Source organism: Sebastes umbrosus, chromosome 3 (genome assembly GCF_015220745.1).
Source record: "Sebastes umbrosus isolate fSebUmb1 chromosome 3, fSebUmb1.pri, whole genome shotgun sequence".
Taxonomy (NCBI): Eukaryota; Metazoa; Chordata; class Actinopteri; order Perciformes; family Sebastidae; genus Sebastes; species Sebastes umbrosus.
This window is the reverse complement of record NC_051271.1, coordinates 696,309-714,531: the sequence shown is the minus strand read 5'-3', so window position 1 is coordinate 714,531 and position 18,223 is coordinate 696,309. Positions and strand designations below refer to the sequence as shown.

The following is an 18,223-nucleotide window of genomic DNA, read 5'->3' as shown; positions in this document are numbered from 1 at the left end:
AACTGGAGCTCTTACCTGTGACAGCTCAGTCAGTGGCAGGACGAACATCTTCCTCAGCTTTGAGATGGTGGTGATGACTCCTGGTGAGGAGAGGAAGAGCAAAGTTATGAACCAAAACAAATACACTCGATGACTTGATGTTCTTCTTCTCTCCTTCAATAATCACGACTCTAACAGAGATAAGAACAGTAGAGTTCAGACACCAGATGTTTCACCATGTGCTGCACACAGTGTTGTGAAAAAATATCCGAAAATTCTTAGTAAAATATGTAAACAAAATAAACGAAAAATATCCTGATATTGTTTTAAAAATCTGGGAATATGTCTGAAAAAATATTAGTAAAATATGTGAAAACTAAACAGCTATTTGTAAAGGGGACTTTCTACAAGCTAAAAGCATGAAAATACATTCAGAAATATGCGAAAAATATCCGGAAAATGTCTGAAAGTGAACATCCCAAAAACGTAGGAAACTTATTAGTGAAATATATGATAATATATCTGAAAAATGTCCAAAAATTATTTGTAAAATATGTAAAAAAAAATATCCGAAACATATCCGAAAATTATTAGTAAAAAATTTAAAAACAATATCCGAAAATTAATAGTAAAATATACGAAAAATGTCCAAACATTTCCAAAAATTCTTAGTAAAATATGTAAAAAATATCCGAAAAATATTAGTAAAAAATGTAAAAAAAAATATCCGAAAATTAATAGTAAAATATGTGAAAAAAAATTTAAAAATATCCTGATATTGTTCTAAAAATGAAAATGTCTGAAAAATATCAGTAAAATGTGTGAAAACTAAACATCTACTTATAAATAGGACTTTCTACAAGCTAAAAGCATGAAAAAACATTCACAAACATGCGAAAAAAATATCTGAAAATTGTCTGAAAGTGAATAGTAAAATATCCAAAACATATCCGAAAAAAGTCCAAAAATGATATCCAAAATATGTGAGAAAAATATGTGAAAGAAATCCGTAAAATGTGTAAAATATTCAAAAAAAATGCTTGAAAAATATTAGTTAAATATGTGAAAACTAAATATCTATTTTAATAACGGACTTTCTACAAGCTAAAAGCATGAAGAAACATTCAGAAATATTTGAAAAATACCCGAAAAATGTCTGAAAATTAATAATGAAAAATATCCCAAAAACGTACGAAAATGATTAGTAAAATAAATGAAAAAATATCCGAAAATGATTAGTAAAATATGCCAAACATATCCGAAAAAAAGTCCAAAAAGTATTACTAAAATATGAGAAAAATATTGAAAAATATCCGAAATTGTTCGAAAAATCTGGGAAAATGTTTGAAACTAAACACACAGCAAAGCTGTGGAAAGGAAACCAGTAGCGACGGTGTGTCGGCCAATGCAACCGGTTGTTTTATTTATAAAGCAACCGCTTTATTTCTTAAGACACAACATGATATTTATTTGGAAGATGCTTTTGTCCAAAGTGACTTACAATTCAAGTCAATTTAAAGCTTCAGTAGGCAACAATGTTTTTAGCATCTCTGGGCAGACATCCCATAATAACCTTTCAGCATATTGTAATTCAAGTGTTCTGAGAGATCACTAGACTTCTGCTCCTCCTCATGGCTCTGTTTTCAGGCTTTAGAACATCTAACTCATGACGGGAGACTTTGACCAATCACAGGTCAGTTCAGAGAGAGAGAGCGTTCCTATTGGCTGAGCTCCGGCTGGTGGGCGGTGCTTGGAATTTCCTCAGCAGATCTCAACATGGCTGCCGGGTCACAAACTCTCTCATGTTCCAGCTAAACAGAACACTACGAGATGATTCTGAGAACATGTGAGGGGAGAAAGAGAAACTACAGAAACAGAATATTGATTCATATGTGAAAATATGATTTGTGGTGATTTCTGGACGCCGACAGCAACGTTAACATTGCCGTTGCTTAGCAGCGGCGTTCTCACCACTTAACCACTTGAACGCCACGCACATGGTGTACACGACTTCCCGTGTTGTAAACACGAGCTCACCAGTTTCACTTGAAGGCATCATCTGTTCCAGATAAGAGGCCAGAATCTTTCCGTTGCCTTTAAAAGGTCTTTGTCCACACTGTTAATGACAGTTGTTGCATTAGAACATCTGCCTTTGTCACAACAAAAAGCTCCTATCTATGTTTCAGTTTAGGTCTCATTTAATAACAGCATCTGTCTGTTCTAGTTCATGTCTGCAGACACCATCTCTTAATGGAATAGTTTCACTGCTCAACATCCATCCAATGAGTTTCACTTTGGTTCCATCACAGTGTGACGCCTTTTTTCCAATGAAATCTTTATTGTAGGCACAAGTTACAGAAGATCTACTGACGAATAAAATGACCAAACAAACACAAATCTATAGATTATCAAGGGCAGTTATGATATCCATCTATACCCTTATTGCTATTTGTAAAATGGTCTTTTGTTGCAGCTGTGAAGTCTGCGTTGATTAGCAGTAAGAGACAGAGAGATGGATTTAGATCTTAGCTCAACAGTCAGGTCTGACAGAGAATCAGTAATCAATATTAGGGCCGTCAATCCATTAAAATATTTAATAGCAAATTACAATTTTTTTATCTGTTCTAAATGAACCTTAAAAGGAGATTAGTCAAGTATTTAATCCTCTTATCAACATGGAAGTGGACAAATATGCTGCTTTATGTAAATGTATGTATATATTCATTATTGTAAATCAATTAACAACACAAATCAATAACAGATATTGATCCAGAAACCCTCACAGGTACTGCATTTAGCATAAAACAATATGCTCCAATCATAACATGGCAAACTGCAGCCCAACAGGCAACAACAGCTGTCAGAGTGTCAGTGTGCTGACTTGACTATGACTTGCCCCAAACTGCATGTGATGATCATAAAGTGGGCATGTCTGTAAAGGGGAGACTCGTGGGTACCCATAGAACCCATTTACATTCACCGATCTGGAGGTCAGAGGTCAAGGGACCCCTTTGAGAATGGCCATGACAGCTTTTTCCTCACCAACTACCGACACCAAAATTTTGCGTAAGTTTGGAGCATTATTGTGCACTACTACAGCTAGTATGACCTGGTTGGTACCGATGGATCCACCAGGTTTTATAGTTTACTATGATACCAGTATCTTCACTCTAGCTTTAACACTGAGCCGCTGCAACCTAATAATCACAAGTTGCGTTAAAGAAACTAGTGGCGTTAAAACAAATTTGCATTAGCATGTTATTATCGCGTTAACTTAGACAGCCCTAATGAAAACTAAATTAATAACTTCCAAAAATTAGCAGTAAGAATGCGTTCCCAAAACATATAGAAATGTCACAAGCTCTCTATCGCAGGTCTTCATCACCGACAACACATCAGTAGTTATCACAAGTAAATGATTATAAAATCTTGAGACCAAACCATAAGAGATTGAAAATGAATTCACTTTTCCCCCAAACTTCAGTGAATCACCTTCAGAGTGAAAGTCCACACAGGCTTACACGATGGGATTTATCATTTAAAGACAACAATAAGTGATGTGAGTCTCTGAAACAGCCAGATATTATAGAGATTCATCATCACACTCCAGCTTCTTGCTTTTGTTTCAGCCTAAGATCTGAAAACCCACGGATCCTCCTTACGGAGAGCAGCGATCAGAACTGAGCTGGCTTCAGTTCCCTTTAGTCGTACCGTGTCGATCAGGTCTCGTGCTTTATCTCTCTTGGTTTTTGTTCTGATTGACTGCATTTCACCATCGCTTATAACGCGACGCTGAAAGAGTTCATCCAGAAGCTTGTTGAGATTAGGATCAGACATTCCCTCTACAAACTTTGTTCGAATCAACCGCAGCCTCTCCTCTGGTGAGACGTTGTCCTCTGGTGAGACGTTGTCCTCTGGTGGGACGCGGTCCTCTGGTGGGACGTTCCCCTGAGGGATTTCCATTGTTAGTTCTGGGAGATAACCAGGGAAAAAAAACAACAATGACTTTTAAAGAGAAATTCAACTGAAGTGAAACGTCATGTTTCTGTAGAGCAACATGTCTGCTCTGTAAATTAGTTGTTCTGTGTTCAAAACCAGAAACCAAAAGAGAGACATTCATATTTTATATTTTTTTGGTTTTGATTCTTCTTTGTGGTGAGTGCATGTTCTCCCCGTGTCGCCTTTGTTTTGGTCGACAAGTCGCACCCGAACACACCGCAAAGACGACAGCCGGTGGTCAGTTAGCTACGTTCTGCTCCTGTGAGAGGAAATAACTCTCCACACCAGCAGGCGGCGGTAGTCTGTATCCATCATTCAGAGAGGGAAACAGGAAGAGCGAGGACGGAGGATATACAAGCCGTCGTTATGATACGTACATGAAACAAACCATTTTCACACCACTTAGCTTCATTCCAGATGTTCATGTCGCTGTGAGAATATGGTACCGTCAGGTATCCAGATGTTGACGTTGGTAGAGTAGTGTAATGTAATGTGTTCGTAGCGAATGAGAAATAATCCTGATCTCAAAATTGATCCAAATAATAAAAGGTAATCTTTACCTGCTTGAAGCAGATCACGTCTCCAGACGTCGCCTGTCCTCTCTTGATTCCGGACCATCAGAGTCACTTCCTCTGGGATCGTAGTCAGGAAAACTTCAAATGTGGGATGGTAATTTGGTCCATAATCTGAGTCAAATGATGCACGCTGAAAACCAGAAGCATCAAGTCATTTTAAATCTTGTTAAAAATGTTTATCTGGTTCTTTCTTATTGTGAATCTATTTTCAACATGCAGCCAAAATTATATTCATGATAATTCTGCGACTTGACTCACATCAGGTCGTATTCTGAAGCTCTCAGGTTCACAGTGGACACTGTAACTGTGACCAAAGTTGAAAAGACACTTGGCAGAGATCTGGATGTACGTAGCACGTCCTTGTTGGGCCTTAACCTTCAGAAACAGAACATTTTTAATATGCCGTTTATGCTCATATTGTCGAGTACACTTAAAAACAACAAATGTTGACCAAAGTGCCTCACAGAGCGATGAGAATCAGAATCAAATAAAACACAGAAATAATTAAGAGGATGCAAGTAAATTAATAAAAGTGTAGAATAAATAATTCTGGATTAAAATCCCCAAAACATGACAGCATTGCACAGAAGTCAAATAAATAAAACTAAAGACATAAATAAAAACAGTGTGTGACCAGTCTTCAAGGTGACTACTGACAGACTAAAGGAAAGAGACGGGTCTTAAGACAGGTTTGAAGTTATCACTGGAGGAGGGAGATGTAATGGTGAGGGGGAAACTGTTCCTCCATTCAGGACCAACAACCAAAAGAGCCCAATCAGCCCGGGATTCTAACTGGGAGCGTGGCTGATGATGAGCACATATGACAGATGGCTTTACCTCGCTTACAAGGACGTTTTTGTTCAGCAGAAAGACATCAAGTACTTGATGTGTTGCGTTGGGAGGTCGGAGGAACAGCAGAACTTGGCCCTTTATCGGCCATATCTTGTTCCGAATCTTTTTCCAGATCAGGCCAAAGGCAGAGAGGTGAGAGATCTTCACAACCACATGAGTGTCTGTAATCTCCAGCGGCTCCAAGATGCTCATTCCATCATCAGAGATGTGAGCGACAGACAACAGGCCGTCACAGAGCAATGCTGTGAAAGCAAAGAGCTGTTCAACTTTTGTTTTAATGCTAACAGGTTCATCTACCCAATTCATTTCTTACCACTCGCCACAATCTATTGCCTCTAACTCTGGAGCATCCCGAGGATGTGCCACTTCACCTCTATTCTTTACCTAGTTACCTCCTTCCAAGGCCAAGGGCCTTTGTTGTGCATAAAATCCACTACAATTATATATATATATATTCACACGTCACCTAATGCAGCTAATTCATTTTGAACAATGTCTTTACCTTCCTTTGTGTCACAGTGTTGGAGGTGGAGCTGACGGAGAGCAGCATCCTCAGAACACTTGATGTTGAACAGCGGCCCTGCAGCCATTTTGCCAGCTGATTGGAGGAAGCTCTCATCCCATTGGACGGTCCTGTACAGTAGCTCCGCCTCCTGAGCCATGACAAACACCAGTCCAGTCAAAGCACACTGGAACACACCTGGACCAGGACACCTGAAGCTGTAGGACAAAGAGGGCCAAACTGATATAACAAGCATTTATTGGCCTGTTAGTCTCTCTCTTTTAGTCAAGGCCTCAGCAAGGAAACGAGGTTGGTTGGGATATGACATGCTTTCTTTAAAGTTGGTGGGACATATCACCACCATCCACATCTTTATCTGTGCTTATAAACTGGAGCCAAACAGCTCCATGTTGAAATCTAATTTCTGATGTTGAGGTTGAACCACGGCCTGCTCCTGGGCAGGATGCTAGCGCAGAGTTAGTTAGTTTGCTGCCACCTCAATCCAAACCTGTTGAAGGTTGCCCACTGCCCCTAATACTAGGATGGGTAAATGCAGAAGGTAACTTCACTGTGTGACAATAACAGTTACACATCTACACATGAAGGGGCAAAGCCTGTGTTAAAAAGAACGTTATCACTTATGTCTGCATACTTTTATAAATTAAATGTAATGCTTTTGAAGACCTTGACAGATAAAACTTAACACCCTTCAGGACTAGGTGATATGTTAAAATCAATATCACCATATCAACAAGGCAAAAGTGAGCATGGCTCACATACCCCCCCCCCGTTCACCTCTTGACTCCTACTGAAGTAGGGCTGAAGGTTTTGCCCTTTTGGAAAAAATTAAAAAATGTTGGGCACCCTGGACTTCTAACCCCCAAAAGGCACAACTAGACCACACTGTCAACCATCACACCAAGTTTCAAGTTCATAAGTTAAATAGTTTCAGAGTTCTGCTCCGGAAACAAAAGTGAAACGGACAAAAGGACGGACGGACGGACGGACGGAAGGACGGACGGAAGGATGGACAGACTGACGGACGGACGGATGGTGGGACAGAATGACGGACAGACTGACGGACACGTGGAGCGCTATATAACCCCGACTACGTTGTCGCTGGGGTATAATAAAGACAATATTACAATATTGGTATGTATGTCCATATATCAAGCATATGCAAATTCACATATAAACTAGTCTAAATAATCTTGAATGCAAACTGAGCCTCAACACAAATTATTACTATATATTAGGGCTGTCAATCGATTAGAATATTTAATTACGATTAATCGCATGATTGTCAATGATTAATCGCAAATTACACGCACATTTTTTATCTGTTCAAAATGAACCTTAAAGGGAGATTTGTCAAGTATTTAATACTCTTATCAACATGGGAGTGGACAAATATGCTGCTTTATGTAAATGTATTTTCATTCACATATCTGGAGGTCAAAGGTCAAGGGACCCCTTTGAAAATGGACATGACAGTTTTTCCTCGCCAAAATGTAGCGTAAGTTTGGAACGTTATTTAACCTCCTTCATGACCTGGTTGGTACCGATGGATTCATCAGGTTTTATAGTTTCATACGATACCAGTATCTTCACTCTAGCTTTAAAACTGAGCCCACTACAACCTCCGAAAGATCGATTGTATTAATGCGTTAAAGAAATTAGTAGCGTTGAAACGGTTTTGCGTTAACTTTGACAGCCCTACTACATATTATTCTTTCTGTGGGGATTTTTAGTTCTCTATATCTATAGAATATAATATGCCTTTGGGTTGAAAATATTCAGATCTACCAACTTGCTGTTCAATGTGCCTTACATTAGATTATGCTCTATATACAGCAAGGCCTCATCTATTACAGGGTTCCTACACATTTTACATTTCAAAGACTTCCAGACTTCTCCGTAGATTTTTCAGATCATATCTTACTTTGTGACTCGGGGTTCAGAGGACACTGTGACAAGACTACAGTGCTTCAGTGAAAGCTGAAAGAAGGCTGAAACAGTCACACACACCACAACATTGCTAAATGGTATAATGAAGTGTATTTTATTTATCTATTATATTCTGAGAGCTATTTATACATCACTGCCCCATCTAGATGAATATATCTGACTTTAGAGTATTCCGTTAAATGAATAAGTCTTCGTAGTACAGGCCTCTGCTGATTGCATTCACGCTTCAAAAATCATAAAGTGGTGTTCATTCTGGAGATTATCTTGCTGAACAAAACGTGTCAGTATCATAAACGTGTGTTTGCCACACAGCTGATTTTCTGCAATAATCCAAAACCCAACGGAACAATCCCATTGGCTGTTAGTGGAGGGAACCAGAGTGATGCTAACTTCCTGGTTGGCCTACAGAAATACGTCATCCCTGCAGCGCTCTATTGGTGTTGTTCATTCCTTATTAAACTCTCATCATTTGGAACCCTCAACTTTGTGAAGGATTCAGTGGGAGGAAGACGTGGGCACACGGTTTCCTGATAAAGTTTAGAAGAAGGCTTCAGATAGGGTACATTCCTCTTTAATCTCCTGACGACATACAATTATCCAGGTCAAAGGTTTCACATCGTCTCCACTGGTCTAAAGTAAAGCTAGCCAAGTCCATGTCTGGTGTGGATCCTGTGTGTGACCGATGCAGGCTAGCACCAGCCACCCTGTCACAGTGAGTTGGTTTTGTCCAAAACTAAATATAGTTTCTGGCAATCAATATGACACACTCTGGGTCCAGAGTTTATACGATTACCTGTATGAAGATTCAGCTGTCTGCTCAGGTGAGAAGGATGTTGGAGCCTGGAATCAAAAAAGGAACAGAATTAGTTATTTTAATAGAAATACCAACTTGTCTTAGTGTTTAATAAAGTGATGAAATACTAGAGCCACACTGTCAATACTCAACTCAAGCACCCTGTATGAGTCAGAGAGGAAATGACTTCAATGGAGTGACAGTGTGAGGTGAGTTAGAGAAGACTACACAGAAGGACAACTACACCAAGAACATGGCTCTCAATAATCACCATGTATTTAGCTCCTCATTTACTAACACACCAGATCCAGCACCAGCACCAGCACCAGCACCAGTACCAGCACCAGCACCAGCACCAGCACCAGTACCAGCTCCTGGACGGATCGTGGTCCTGCCAGTGACGAGAGCTCAGAGGCCAAGTTTAGTAAATAAATGATAGTTCAGTGATCTTCACTCCACACTATTAACTTCTGCAGGTGAATGCAGTCTAAGTCATTAAATGAATGTCTGCCTGCAGGTGTAATACACTACAGTTCTTCAGCGGGAGATCCTTGATAAATGTCCAAGTAAAGTCCTCCATGGTTCATACTGGAGGATTTCACACCGTACAACTGCTCCTTTCTCACCTTTTTGTCGTCCTCAGGTAGCTTTATTCCCTCATTCAGTTTGACATCTGAGTCACCTGAAAGTGAAAGAGAAAAAATGAATATTGTTCAAATAGATGTGATCTTAACATCTGGAACAAAGATGGAACTGAGTAACAGTTTTGTTGTACAATGAGGACATTCTCATTTTAAGATCAGATGTGAATGTACAATAGTTTGATGAATGGGGGAAGTTGTTTCAATACTCACATTCTTTGTGTCTGGCAGCTCTGTAGACCTCCATGTTGATCCTGTAGAGACCAACACAGACCCAAAAGTTATAGAACAAGTTTAAAATAATTGTCCGTTCTTTGAGTTAGCATCAATCTATCAGAATGAAATGCTTCTCATCATATCTGCACCATGAAGACTACAACTGACTGCTGATAATCATGTTCTGTGCCTACATTAAAGGAAATAACTAGTCATTAGTCTAGATACAACACACATCAAAAGAAATCACAACTAACTACACTTTTCACTCGACTGTAAATTCACACGTCTGTAAAAACATTGCTGACTGACTGTAAAATGTTGCTTTGCATTATCAGCTGGCTTTTTGTTGTTTGTGGAAGAATGAAAGAATGCAGAGAAGAAAAGAAACATAGGATGTGGGGGGGGGGGGCAGTAGCTCAGTCTGACGGCTCTGGAACCGGAGGGTCGCCGGTTCCTGTCGGGGGGCTCCGGACCCCCAAACTGCTCCCCGGGCGCTGTATAGTAGCTGCCCACTGCCCCTAATACTAGGATGGGTAGATGCAGAAGGTAACTTCACTGGGTGCTGTGCTGTGTTCAATGTACTGTGTGACAATATCAATTACACATTTACACATGAAAAAGAGGAGAAACTGCACTCAGTGGGAGAAATCCCTGATTTCTTGTGCCAGGTGAAGCTTCCTCTGCAGAGTGACAGTTCTCACCCAACAGAGCAGGAACCCAAGGCTCGGTTCCCCGTAGAGATACCTTGAATCCCAGTAGAAGGACCTCTGGTATTTTGGCTGTGAGGGTTCTCATCCTTGTTGCTGCACTAGCAACTCTTAAGCTTTGTTTATACTGACGTGAGACGCCGTGGCGAGGGCCTGCGTAGATGGCGAGCACGCTACGAGCATACCCAGAGGCGTTTATGCTCAGAGCGTTGTTCGCTGCAGTATGCTCCGAAACGCCAGGAGGCGTACAAACAAGATATCAAGTGGGTCAGCAAGAAGTCAACGAGTGGTACCGGAGAGGAGAGTAGGTTGCCTGGCAACAGTAGTAAACACCGACGTACGTACCGCCAAACATTACATCTGTGTACTGTAATTATTACTGTGACCTCCTGACCTCCAAGTCTAAATGACTTCCTGTCTCTCTGTGCTTCCCCTCGGGTCACCGCTCTTTACATCAGACCTTTTTATCTTTAACAAAACGATCTCTCAGATTCTTTCACATCCTGCAGCAGAAAACCTCTTTTTACCCAGAGTGAGGAATATTTCATTATTATAATATTTAATGAGATGTGACTGTCCCTGTGGTCATGTGACCGTCCCCGTGGTCATGTGACCGTCCCCGTGGTCATGTGACCGTCCCCGTGGTCATGTGACCGTCCCCGTTGTCATGTGACCGTCCCCGTGGTCATGGGACCGTCCCCGTGGTCATGGGACCGTCCCCGTGGTCATGTGACCGTCCCCGTGGTCATGGGACCGTCCCCGTGGTCATGGGACCGTCCCCGTGGTCATGGGACCGTCCCCGTGGTCATGGGACCGTCCCCGTGGTCATGTGACCGTCCCCGTGGTCATGGGACCGTCCCCGTGGTCATGGGACCGTCCCCGTGGTCATGTGACTGTCCCCGTGGTCTCTCAATGAACAGTAGTAGAGATGTCTGTACAGGTGAAGCTGCTTGACCAGTCTTCCCTCAAAGGCGTCCATGTTGAAAAGAAAGTCGGCGCGTAGTAACAGAAATTCAGAGGTGCACGGCGCAGTTAACTCCAGGAGCCTTCTCGCACCACGCGAAATCCGTGATGATGTAATTTTCTGCCGCACGCACCTCACGCCGGCTTCACTACGGCGAGCATAAACCAGGCTTTACTGGTTGGTTGTCCACACAGTGGAGCTGCAGGGATACCCCACGGGAGTAACACACTGACTGCTGAGTGTTTAGTGCAATACTGCTGGAACCAGCATGGACCGACTCCGACCCTCTACTGACCTCAGAGTCTCCAGTCTACAGTGTGGACTCTTCACAAGATCAGACAGGAGCTTCACTCCTGAATCCTGCAGCTCGTTGAGGCTCAGCTCCAGCTCTCTCAGATGGGAGGGGTTGGACTTCAGAGCTGAGGCCAGAGAAGCACAGCTGATCTCTGACAAACTGCAGCTCCTCAATCTGAATAAAGAATAAATGATGTAAGTTTAGAAGACAACGTTCCTGCTTGAAATCATTCAATGTTTAATAATGTGTTCAGAGCTGAAGAAGGTTTAGAACGTAGAAGTTTATAAAATGTAAACTCCAAACACCTGAAGCCAACAGGATGCAGGTTAAAAACTGTCAAATACAAACAGTGAAACAGAGCTCTCATTGTTAGAAAGGCCTGGACTGTAATAGGACTATGATAATGCAAAGTTCATCATTAGTTTTGTATGAATGTTCCTATTGTTTATTAGGTGTATAATAATTGTTTGACTTAATGTCTGGGTATCATCGGATAATCCGTAATTCCTTTGGAATTCAAAAACGAAAAAACGTTTTGTTTTTTTTTCGTTTTAAACCAAAAACGAAAAATTGGTGCTCTGTTTGTTTTTTGTTTCCAAACGAAAAACTGAAAAAAACAAATTAAAAAAACGATCTGATTTTATTTTCTTCAAGTTTCTTTCTGTCATTTTCTGTTTTGAATCGAAGAGCGGAGAACGGCAGTCACGTGACCCGGAAGTGAAGCAAACATGTCAAAATAAAAGCCAAGAAGATAGTTTGGTCATATTATAAAAGTGTAACATTATTTAAGCACAGGATCAAAGTAACAGTAGAAGATGAATAGAATAAATAAATACACAAATAAATACATACATAGATATTTTTTTGTTTTGTTCTTTTCATTAACACATGAATATCTTTTATCCAAAAAGTGTGTGATAAATTACAGGGAGGGTCTCTACAGATGTTATACAACAGGGAGGGTCTCTACAGATGTTATACAACAGGGAGGGTCTCTACAGATGTTATACAGAACGCTCACATAATTGACAATGTTATCAATCACACCCTCACTATGGGCTGTTTCTTTATGTCGGCAGGTGAGAAGCACTATGTGGCTACTCCTTTCAACACACCTGACACTTCCACCTGATCCCTTCACTCCATTAGGAAGGCTGTAGCCGAGTAGTTCTACATCATGTAATGCTGATTTTTCAACCAGCGATTATGACATTAATGCCAGCTAGACAGAATAAAGCTCTGTCTGTCATGACAATAGTACTGTACTGAAGGCCACTTCATCACTCCAGAAACTGTAGATTTAACAGATACCTGCTGTCTTCAGACGGCTGTAAAGAGTCACCCGAGTAAAGGAAAGGCCTTCAGTACAGTTCTATTGTCATGACAGACAGAGCTTTATTCTGTCTAGCTAGCATTAATGTCATAACCACTGGTTGAAAAATCAGCATTATCATGATGTCGAACAAATTAACTAAATTACATATTATACCAAATAGACTAGAAATGATTGAAAAGCATCATAAACTACCAAACAGAATACAGAAAGTTAGTGATTTCAGTTTTTTAGTGAACTCAGGCTGATTAATCCTCATATTAGACTATGATGTCTGAAGGTTGGCAAACATGCTGATCAACCATACTTATCTATCATTGACCATGTTTATTGACTTGACTTTTCATCTATAAAGGCGTCAAAATTGAAAATTTGACTGAAAAGAAAATCCTTGTGGATTGAGGAGTGGTGACCTCTGACCCCTACGGTGACCTCTGACCCCTACGGTGGGTAACGTCACAGAAGGCCTACTCATAAAATGCACTGACTTCACTGATACCGAATCTCCCTCCAAACTAAATTGTAAAGCTGACGGCCCCTCAATATGATCTGATCAGTACAATACAATCAAACTTTATTGTTCACCAGGCTGGAAATTTGTCTTCGGCTCACAAAACACAGAAAACAACAAACATTAAAAACCAGACAGCAGTTAGTAAAAAACAGAGACAGGTTATGTTACACATTAAAACAGTTCATGTCAGTGTCTGTGGCTCAGATCTGCTCAGTCACTGTGTTGAGTTTAGAGTATTGATGGCATTTGGGATGAAAGACTTTTTAAACACATGTTTAGTTGCCAGAGGGGCTCTATAGCTCCTCCCGACTGGCTGCAGAGAGGATGGGAGCTCTCTGCCAGGATACTCCTCGCCTTCTTCCTCATCCTTTCTGTAAAAAGTTGAATCAAGGGCTTTTGGGGTTTACCAACTATTTTGCCTGCCATTGACACAATCCTAGACAGTTTATTCTTCTATCTACAGTGCAGGTGACCGTACCAGGCAGGAAGGTTAAAGGTTAAAACACTCTCAACAATAGTTTTGTACACTAATTCTAAAATCTGCCGGCTGACACCGAGGCCACTGAGTTTCCTTAGAAGACAAAGTCGCTGTGAGCATCTCTTGAAAATATACTCTGTATTTTCAGAGAAGCTCACCTGGGTGTCCAGGACTGTACCGAGGTATTTAAAGTGTCCCACAGTTTCAACATGTTGGCCATCAAGTGAAACTGGCTCTGTGATCAGATGTTGTTTTGTGCAGCACATGATTAATTCTTTCGTCTCGGCCACATTGATTTCTAGCTGGTTAGTGTGACACCGTGTCTGAAGGGCTGTAGTGTGGGCCAGATAGGCAGCTTCACCTAGTGGGCCTGTTTCCTGTAAAAGGCCAACTAAGGCCATGTCATCCGCATACTTAAACAGTCTAAAATGTTTCTCATTGATCATAAATTCATTAGTAAAAAGAGAGAATAGCACAGGGGAAAGAACACAGCCTTGTGGGCAGCCTGTCTGACATGTTCTCCCTGACACAGACCCTCTGATCCACACAACTAACCCTGTGTTGATGTTGAGATCAAGGAGCCTTTTCAGGAGAATATGCGTCTTCATTGAGTTAAAAGCTGAGCTAAAATCCACAAATAAAGCTCTGGCATAACCTTTAGGATGCATAAGGTGTTTAGTGACTGTGTTAAGCAGAGTCAGCACAGCGTCGTCTGGGACTCTGTTGCTCTTATTTAAGCGAACTGGAGCAGATCTAGCTTAGTCGCCACTGTGCTGATCAGGTGGCTGGCAAGAACTTCTTCCATGGTTTTACACAATATGGAGGTTATTGCGATAGGCTGAAGAGCACTTGGCTTACTTGCGCCTGGCTTTTTTAGCACAGGCCTAATTATTGAGAATTTCCATGATTTTGGCACAGTGCATGTGTCTAGGATATATAATTAATGAGGCTTTTTTAGGTACAGTATGTATTTATTTATTCTATTCATCTTCTACTGTTACTTTGATCCTGTGCTTAAATAATGTTACACTTTTATAGAATGACCAAACTATCTTCTTGGCTTTTATTTTGACATGTTTGCCTTCACTTCCGGGTCACGTGACTGCCGTTCTCCGCTCTTCGATTCAAAACAGAAAATAACAGAAAGAAACTTGAAGAAAATAAAATCAGATCGTTTTTTTAATTTGTTTTTTTCGTTTTTCGTTTGGAAACAAAAAAACAACAGAGCACCACGGGATCCATTTTTCGTTTTTGGTTTAAAACAAAAAAAAAAGAAAACACGTGACTCCCGTTCTTCAATTAAAAATGAATAATGATGAAAGGAATTTGCAAAAACAAAAAACGGCCCGGGTTTGATACGTTTTTCGTTTTTTGATTCAGAAACCAAAAATTTTAAAACAAAAAAATTAAAAAATCGCTTTTTTGTTTTTGAATTCAAAACGAATTACGGATTATCCGATGATACCCAGACCCAGACCCTGTGCTCGCAGGATATCCAGACATTAAGTCAAACAATTATTATACACCTAATAAACAGTAGGAACATTCATACAAAACAAATTATGAACTTTGCATTATCATAGTCCTATTACAGTCCAGGCCTTTCTAACAATGAGAGCTCTGTTTCACTGTTTGTAGGCTAATGAGCATGCTATTGGAATGATATCAGGCTCTCCATAGTCTTTATTCACGTGCATTGATATTTGACTATATTGTTATATTTCTGTTACAGTATTGACTACTGTATATAGTAGTTAAATGTGTCTCATTACACATTGCCTTGTGTTCAGCTCATGTCCAGTCCGTAGGTCATTAAGTGTCGTTAATTAAGGCTGCGCTGCCGTGCATGTTCCGGCCACCACATGTCACTGCTTATTCACTACTTTAATTCAGCTATATAGTATTGTGGTAATCAGTGTGTATTGTAATGAAAGAAACGTTTTTACAGTATGTAGTTGCTGTCAGGTTGTGTGTAAATGTACAGTATATATTGAGTTCATAAGACATAAGAAATACTGCTGTTTAAGTTGCTTATATTATTTAGGTAAATTGTAAGTTACTTTTAGTCAAGTAAGCTGATATTGTATTTTTCTGTTTGTTTCTGTAGGACCACAACACACATAACCTACATCCATCAACAAAGAAGAGAGGATTTAACAGTTATCAGAGAGTGGAGTTTTGTGTCCTGACCGACACCCAGTGGCGAGTGTCATATATCCACCAGCCTAAGAAAGATTCCTCAGTTACACTCATTAATATTAATGACAACGTGCTGCTACTTCAATAAAGACGTAGTGACTTCACCTCTTAAACTCTGACAGCTCCACCAGTGGATCCATCGATACAAACTCATGTTGAGCAGCCAAACACAAATAAGAACCACAGAAACTGATTCAAGATTCAACTCAACATCTCAAAGTTTCTAAAGATGTCAAATATGTCAGGATGGATTTGTGGTGGAAATGTGAACAAAAGATATTTAAGATAAGACTTTTACAACATATGAAGCTTATGTGAAACATCAGTGAGGAAAAAGAACAAATAGTGATTATATTTGTTATTGTCTGATAGCTGAAATAGAGATTATTTATTTATTCTTCATATTTATGTATTTTTTTAATAATTTATTTTAACATGATGAAGTCAGGTGTTGTGATTTATGAAGGTTTTAAATGTGTAGCTCATCATAGCTCTGCCACAGTCAATGGACTAAACCACAGAAGGAGAAAATGGACTTTAGCATTAAGAGACTCAGTGTGGATCAGTATAATATCAGCCTGATGTCTACAGTTTAGTGTCACCACAACTTTCACATCATATTAATCTCAGTACACAAGTAAAAAATGGTGTCTGACCTCAGAGTCTCCAGTCTACAGTGTGGACTCTCCAGAAAACCAGACAGGAGCTTCACTCCTGAATCCTGCAGCTTGTTGTAGCTCAGATCCAGCTCTCTCAGATGGGAGGGGTTGGACTTCAGAGCTGAGGCCAGAGAAGCACAGCTGATCTCTGACAAACTGCAGCCCCACAATCTGAATAAAGAATAAATGATGTAAGTTTAGAAGACAACGTTCCTGCTTGAAATCATTCAATGTTTAATAATGTGTTCAGAGCTGAAGAAGGTTTAGAACGTAGAAGTTTATAAAATGTAAACTCCAAACACCTGAAGCCAACAGGATGCAGGTTAAAAACTGTCAAATACAAACAGTGAAACAGAGCTCTCATTGTTAGAAAGGCCTGGACTGTAATAGGACTATGATAATGCAAAGTTCATCATTAGTTTTGTATGAATGTTCCTATTGTTTATTAGGTGTATAATAATTGTTTGACTTAATGTCTGGGTATCATCGGATAATCCGTAATTCCTTTGGAATTCAAAAACGAAAAAACGTTTTGTTTTTATTTCGTTTTAAACCAAAAACGAAAAATTGGTGCTCTGTTTGTTTTTTGTTTCCAAACGAAAAACTGAAAAAAACAAATTAAAAAAACGATCTGATTTTATTTTCTTCAAGTTTCTTTCTGTCATTTTCTGTTTTGAATCAAAGAGCGGAGAACAGCAGTCACGTGACCCGGAAGTGAAGCAAACATGTCAAAATAAAAGCCAAGAAGATAGTTTGGTCATATTATAAAAGTGTAACATTATTTAAGCACAGGATCAAAGTAACAGTAGAAGATAAATAGAATAAATAAATACACAAATAAATACATACATAGATATTTTTTTGTTTTGTTCTTTTCATTAACACATGAATGTCTTTTATCCAAAAAGTGTGTGATAAATTACAGGGAGGGTCTCTACAGATGTTATACAGAACGCTCACATAATTGACAATGTTATCAATCACACCCTTACTATGGGCTGTTTCTTTATGTCGGCAGGTGAGAAGCACTATGTGGCTACTCCTTTCAACACACCTGACACTTCCACCTGATCCCTTCACTCCATTAGGAAGGCTGTAGCCGAGTAGTTCTACATCATGTAATGCTGATTTTTCAACAAGCGATTATGACATTAATGCCAGCTAGACAGAATAAAGCTCTGTCTGTCATGACAATAGTACTGTACTGAAGGCCACTTCATCACTCCAGAAACTGTAGATTTAACAGATACCTGCTGTCTTCAGAAGGCTGTAAAGAGTCACCCGAGTAAAGGAAAGACCTTCAGTACAGTTCTATTGTCATGACAGACAGAGCTTTATTCTGTCTAGCTGGCATTAATGTCATAAGCACTGGTTGAAAAATCAGCATTATCATGATGTCGAACAAATTAACTAAATTACATATACTACCAAATAGACTAGAAATGATTGAAAAGCATCATAAACCACCAAACAGAATACAGAAAGTTAGTGATTTCAGTTTTTTAGTGAACTCAGGCTGATTAATCCTCATATTAGACTATGATGT

General features: G+C 39.9%; 3 protein-coding genes across 4 annotated transcripts in view; 1 reads left to right on the top strand and 2 right to left on the bottom strand.

Moving 5' to 3' along the window:
- LOC119485014 overlaps positions 1-9,741 on the bottom strand; it is a 59,830-nt gene extending 50,089 nt beyond the window's left edge. Inside the window, exons 1-3 of one of the 2 annotated variants that reach the window (XM_037764278.1) lie at positions 9,523-9,741; positions 9,295-9,350; positions 8,669-8,715 (exon numbers count right to left, since the gene is read on the bottom strand). In XM_037764278.1, the coding sequence (XP_037620206.1) occupies positions 8,669-8,715; positions 9,295-9,350; positions 9,523-9,556 (137 nt within the window). In that variant the 5' untranslated portion in view covers positions 9,557-9,741. The remainder of the gene's footprint in view (positions 1-8,668; positions 8,716-9,294; positions 9,351-9,522) is intronic. The other variant, XM_037764279.1, reaches the window with a different exon arrangement.
- The window catches only part of LOC119484981 (NACHT, LRR and PYD domains-containing protein 12-like), a 956,516-nt gene that overhangs the window by 906,735 nt on the left and 31,558 nt on the right, over positions 1-18,223 (top strand). The window lies entirely within an intron of this gene.
- LOC119485037 (caspase-1-like) lies at positions 3,156-5,373 on the bottom strand. Its single transcript, XM_037764317.1, has 3 exons — positions 4,812-5,373; positions 4,539-4,683; positions 3,156-3,950 (listed from the first exon to the last, which is right to left on the bottom strand). Exons 2-3 carry the CDS (start codon positions 4,594-4,596, stop codon positions 3,610-3,612), a joined length of 399 nt encoding a protein of 132 aa, XP_037620245.1. The 5' UTR covers positions 4,597-4,683; positions 4,812-5,373; the 3' UTR covers positions 3,156-3,609.

Bases quoted from the DNA above. Each gene is read 5' to 3' on its own strand.
- LOC119485037 (XM_037764317.1), bottom strand. From the start codon at position 4,596: ATGGTCCGGAATCAAGAGAGGACAGGCGACGTCTGGAGACGTGATCTG. The intron at 3,951-4,538 runs GTAAAGATTACC...GTTATCTCCCAG, and splicing joins ACGTGATCTGCTTCAAGCAG to AACTAACAATGGAAATCCCT.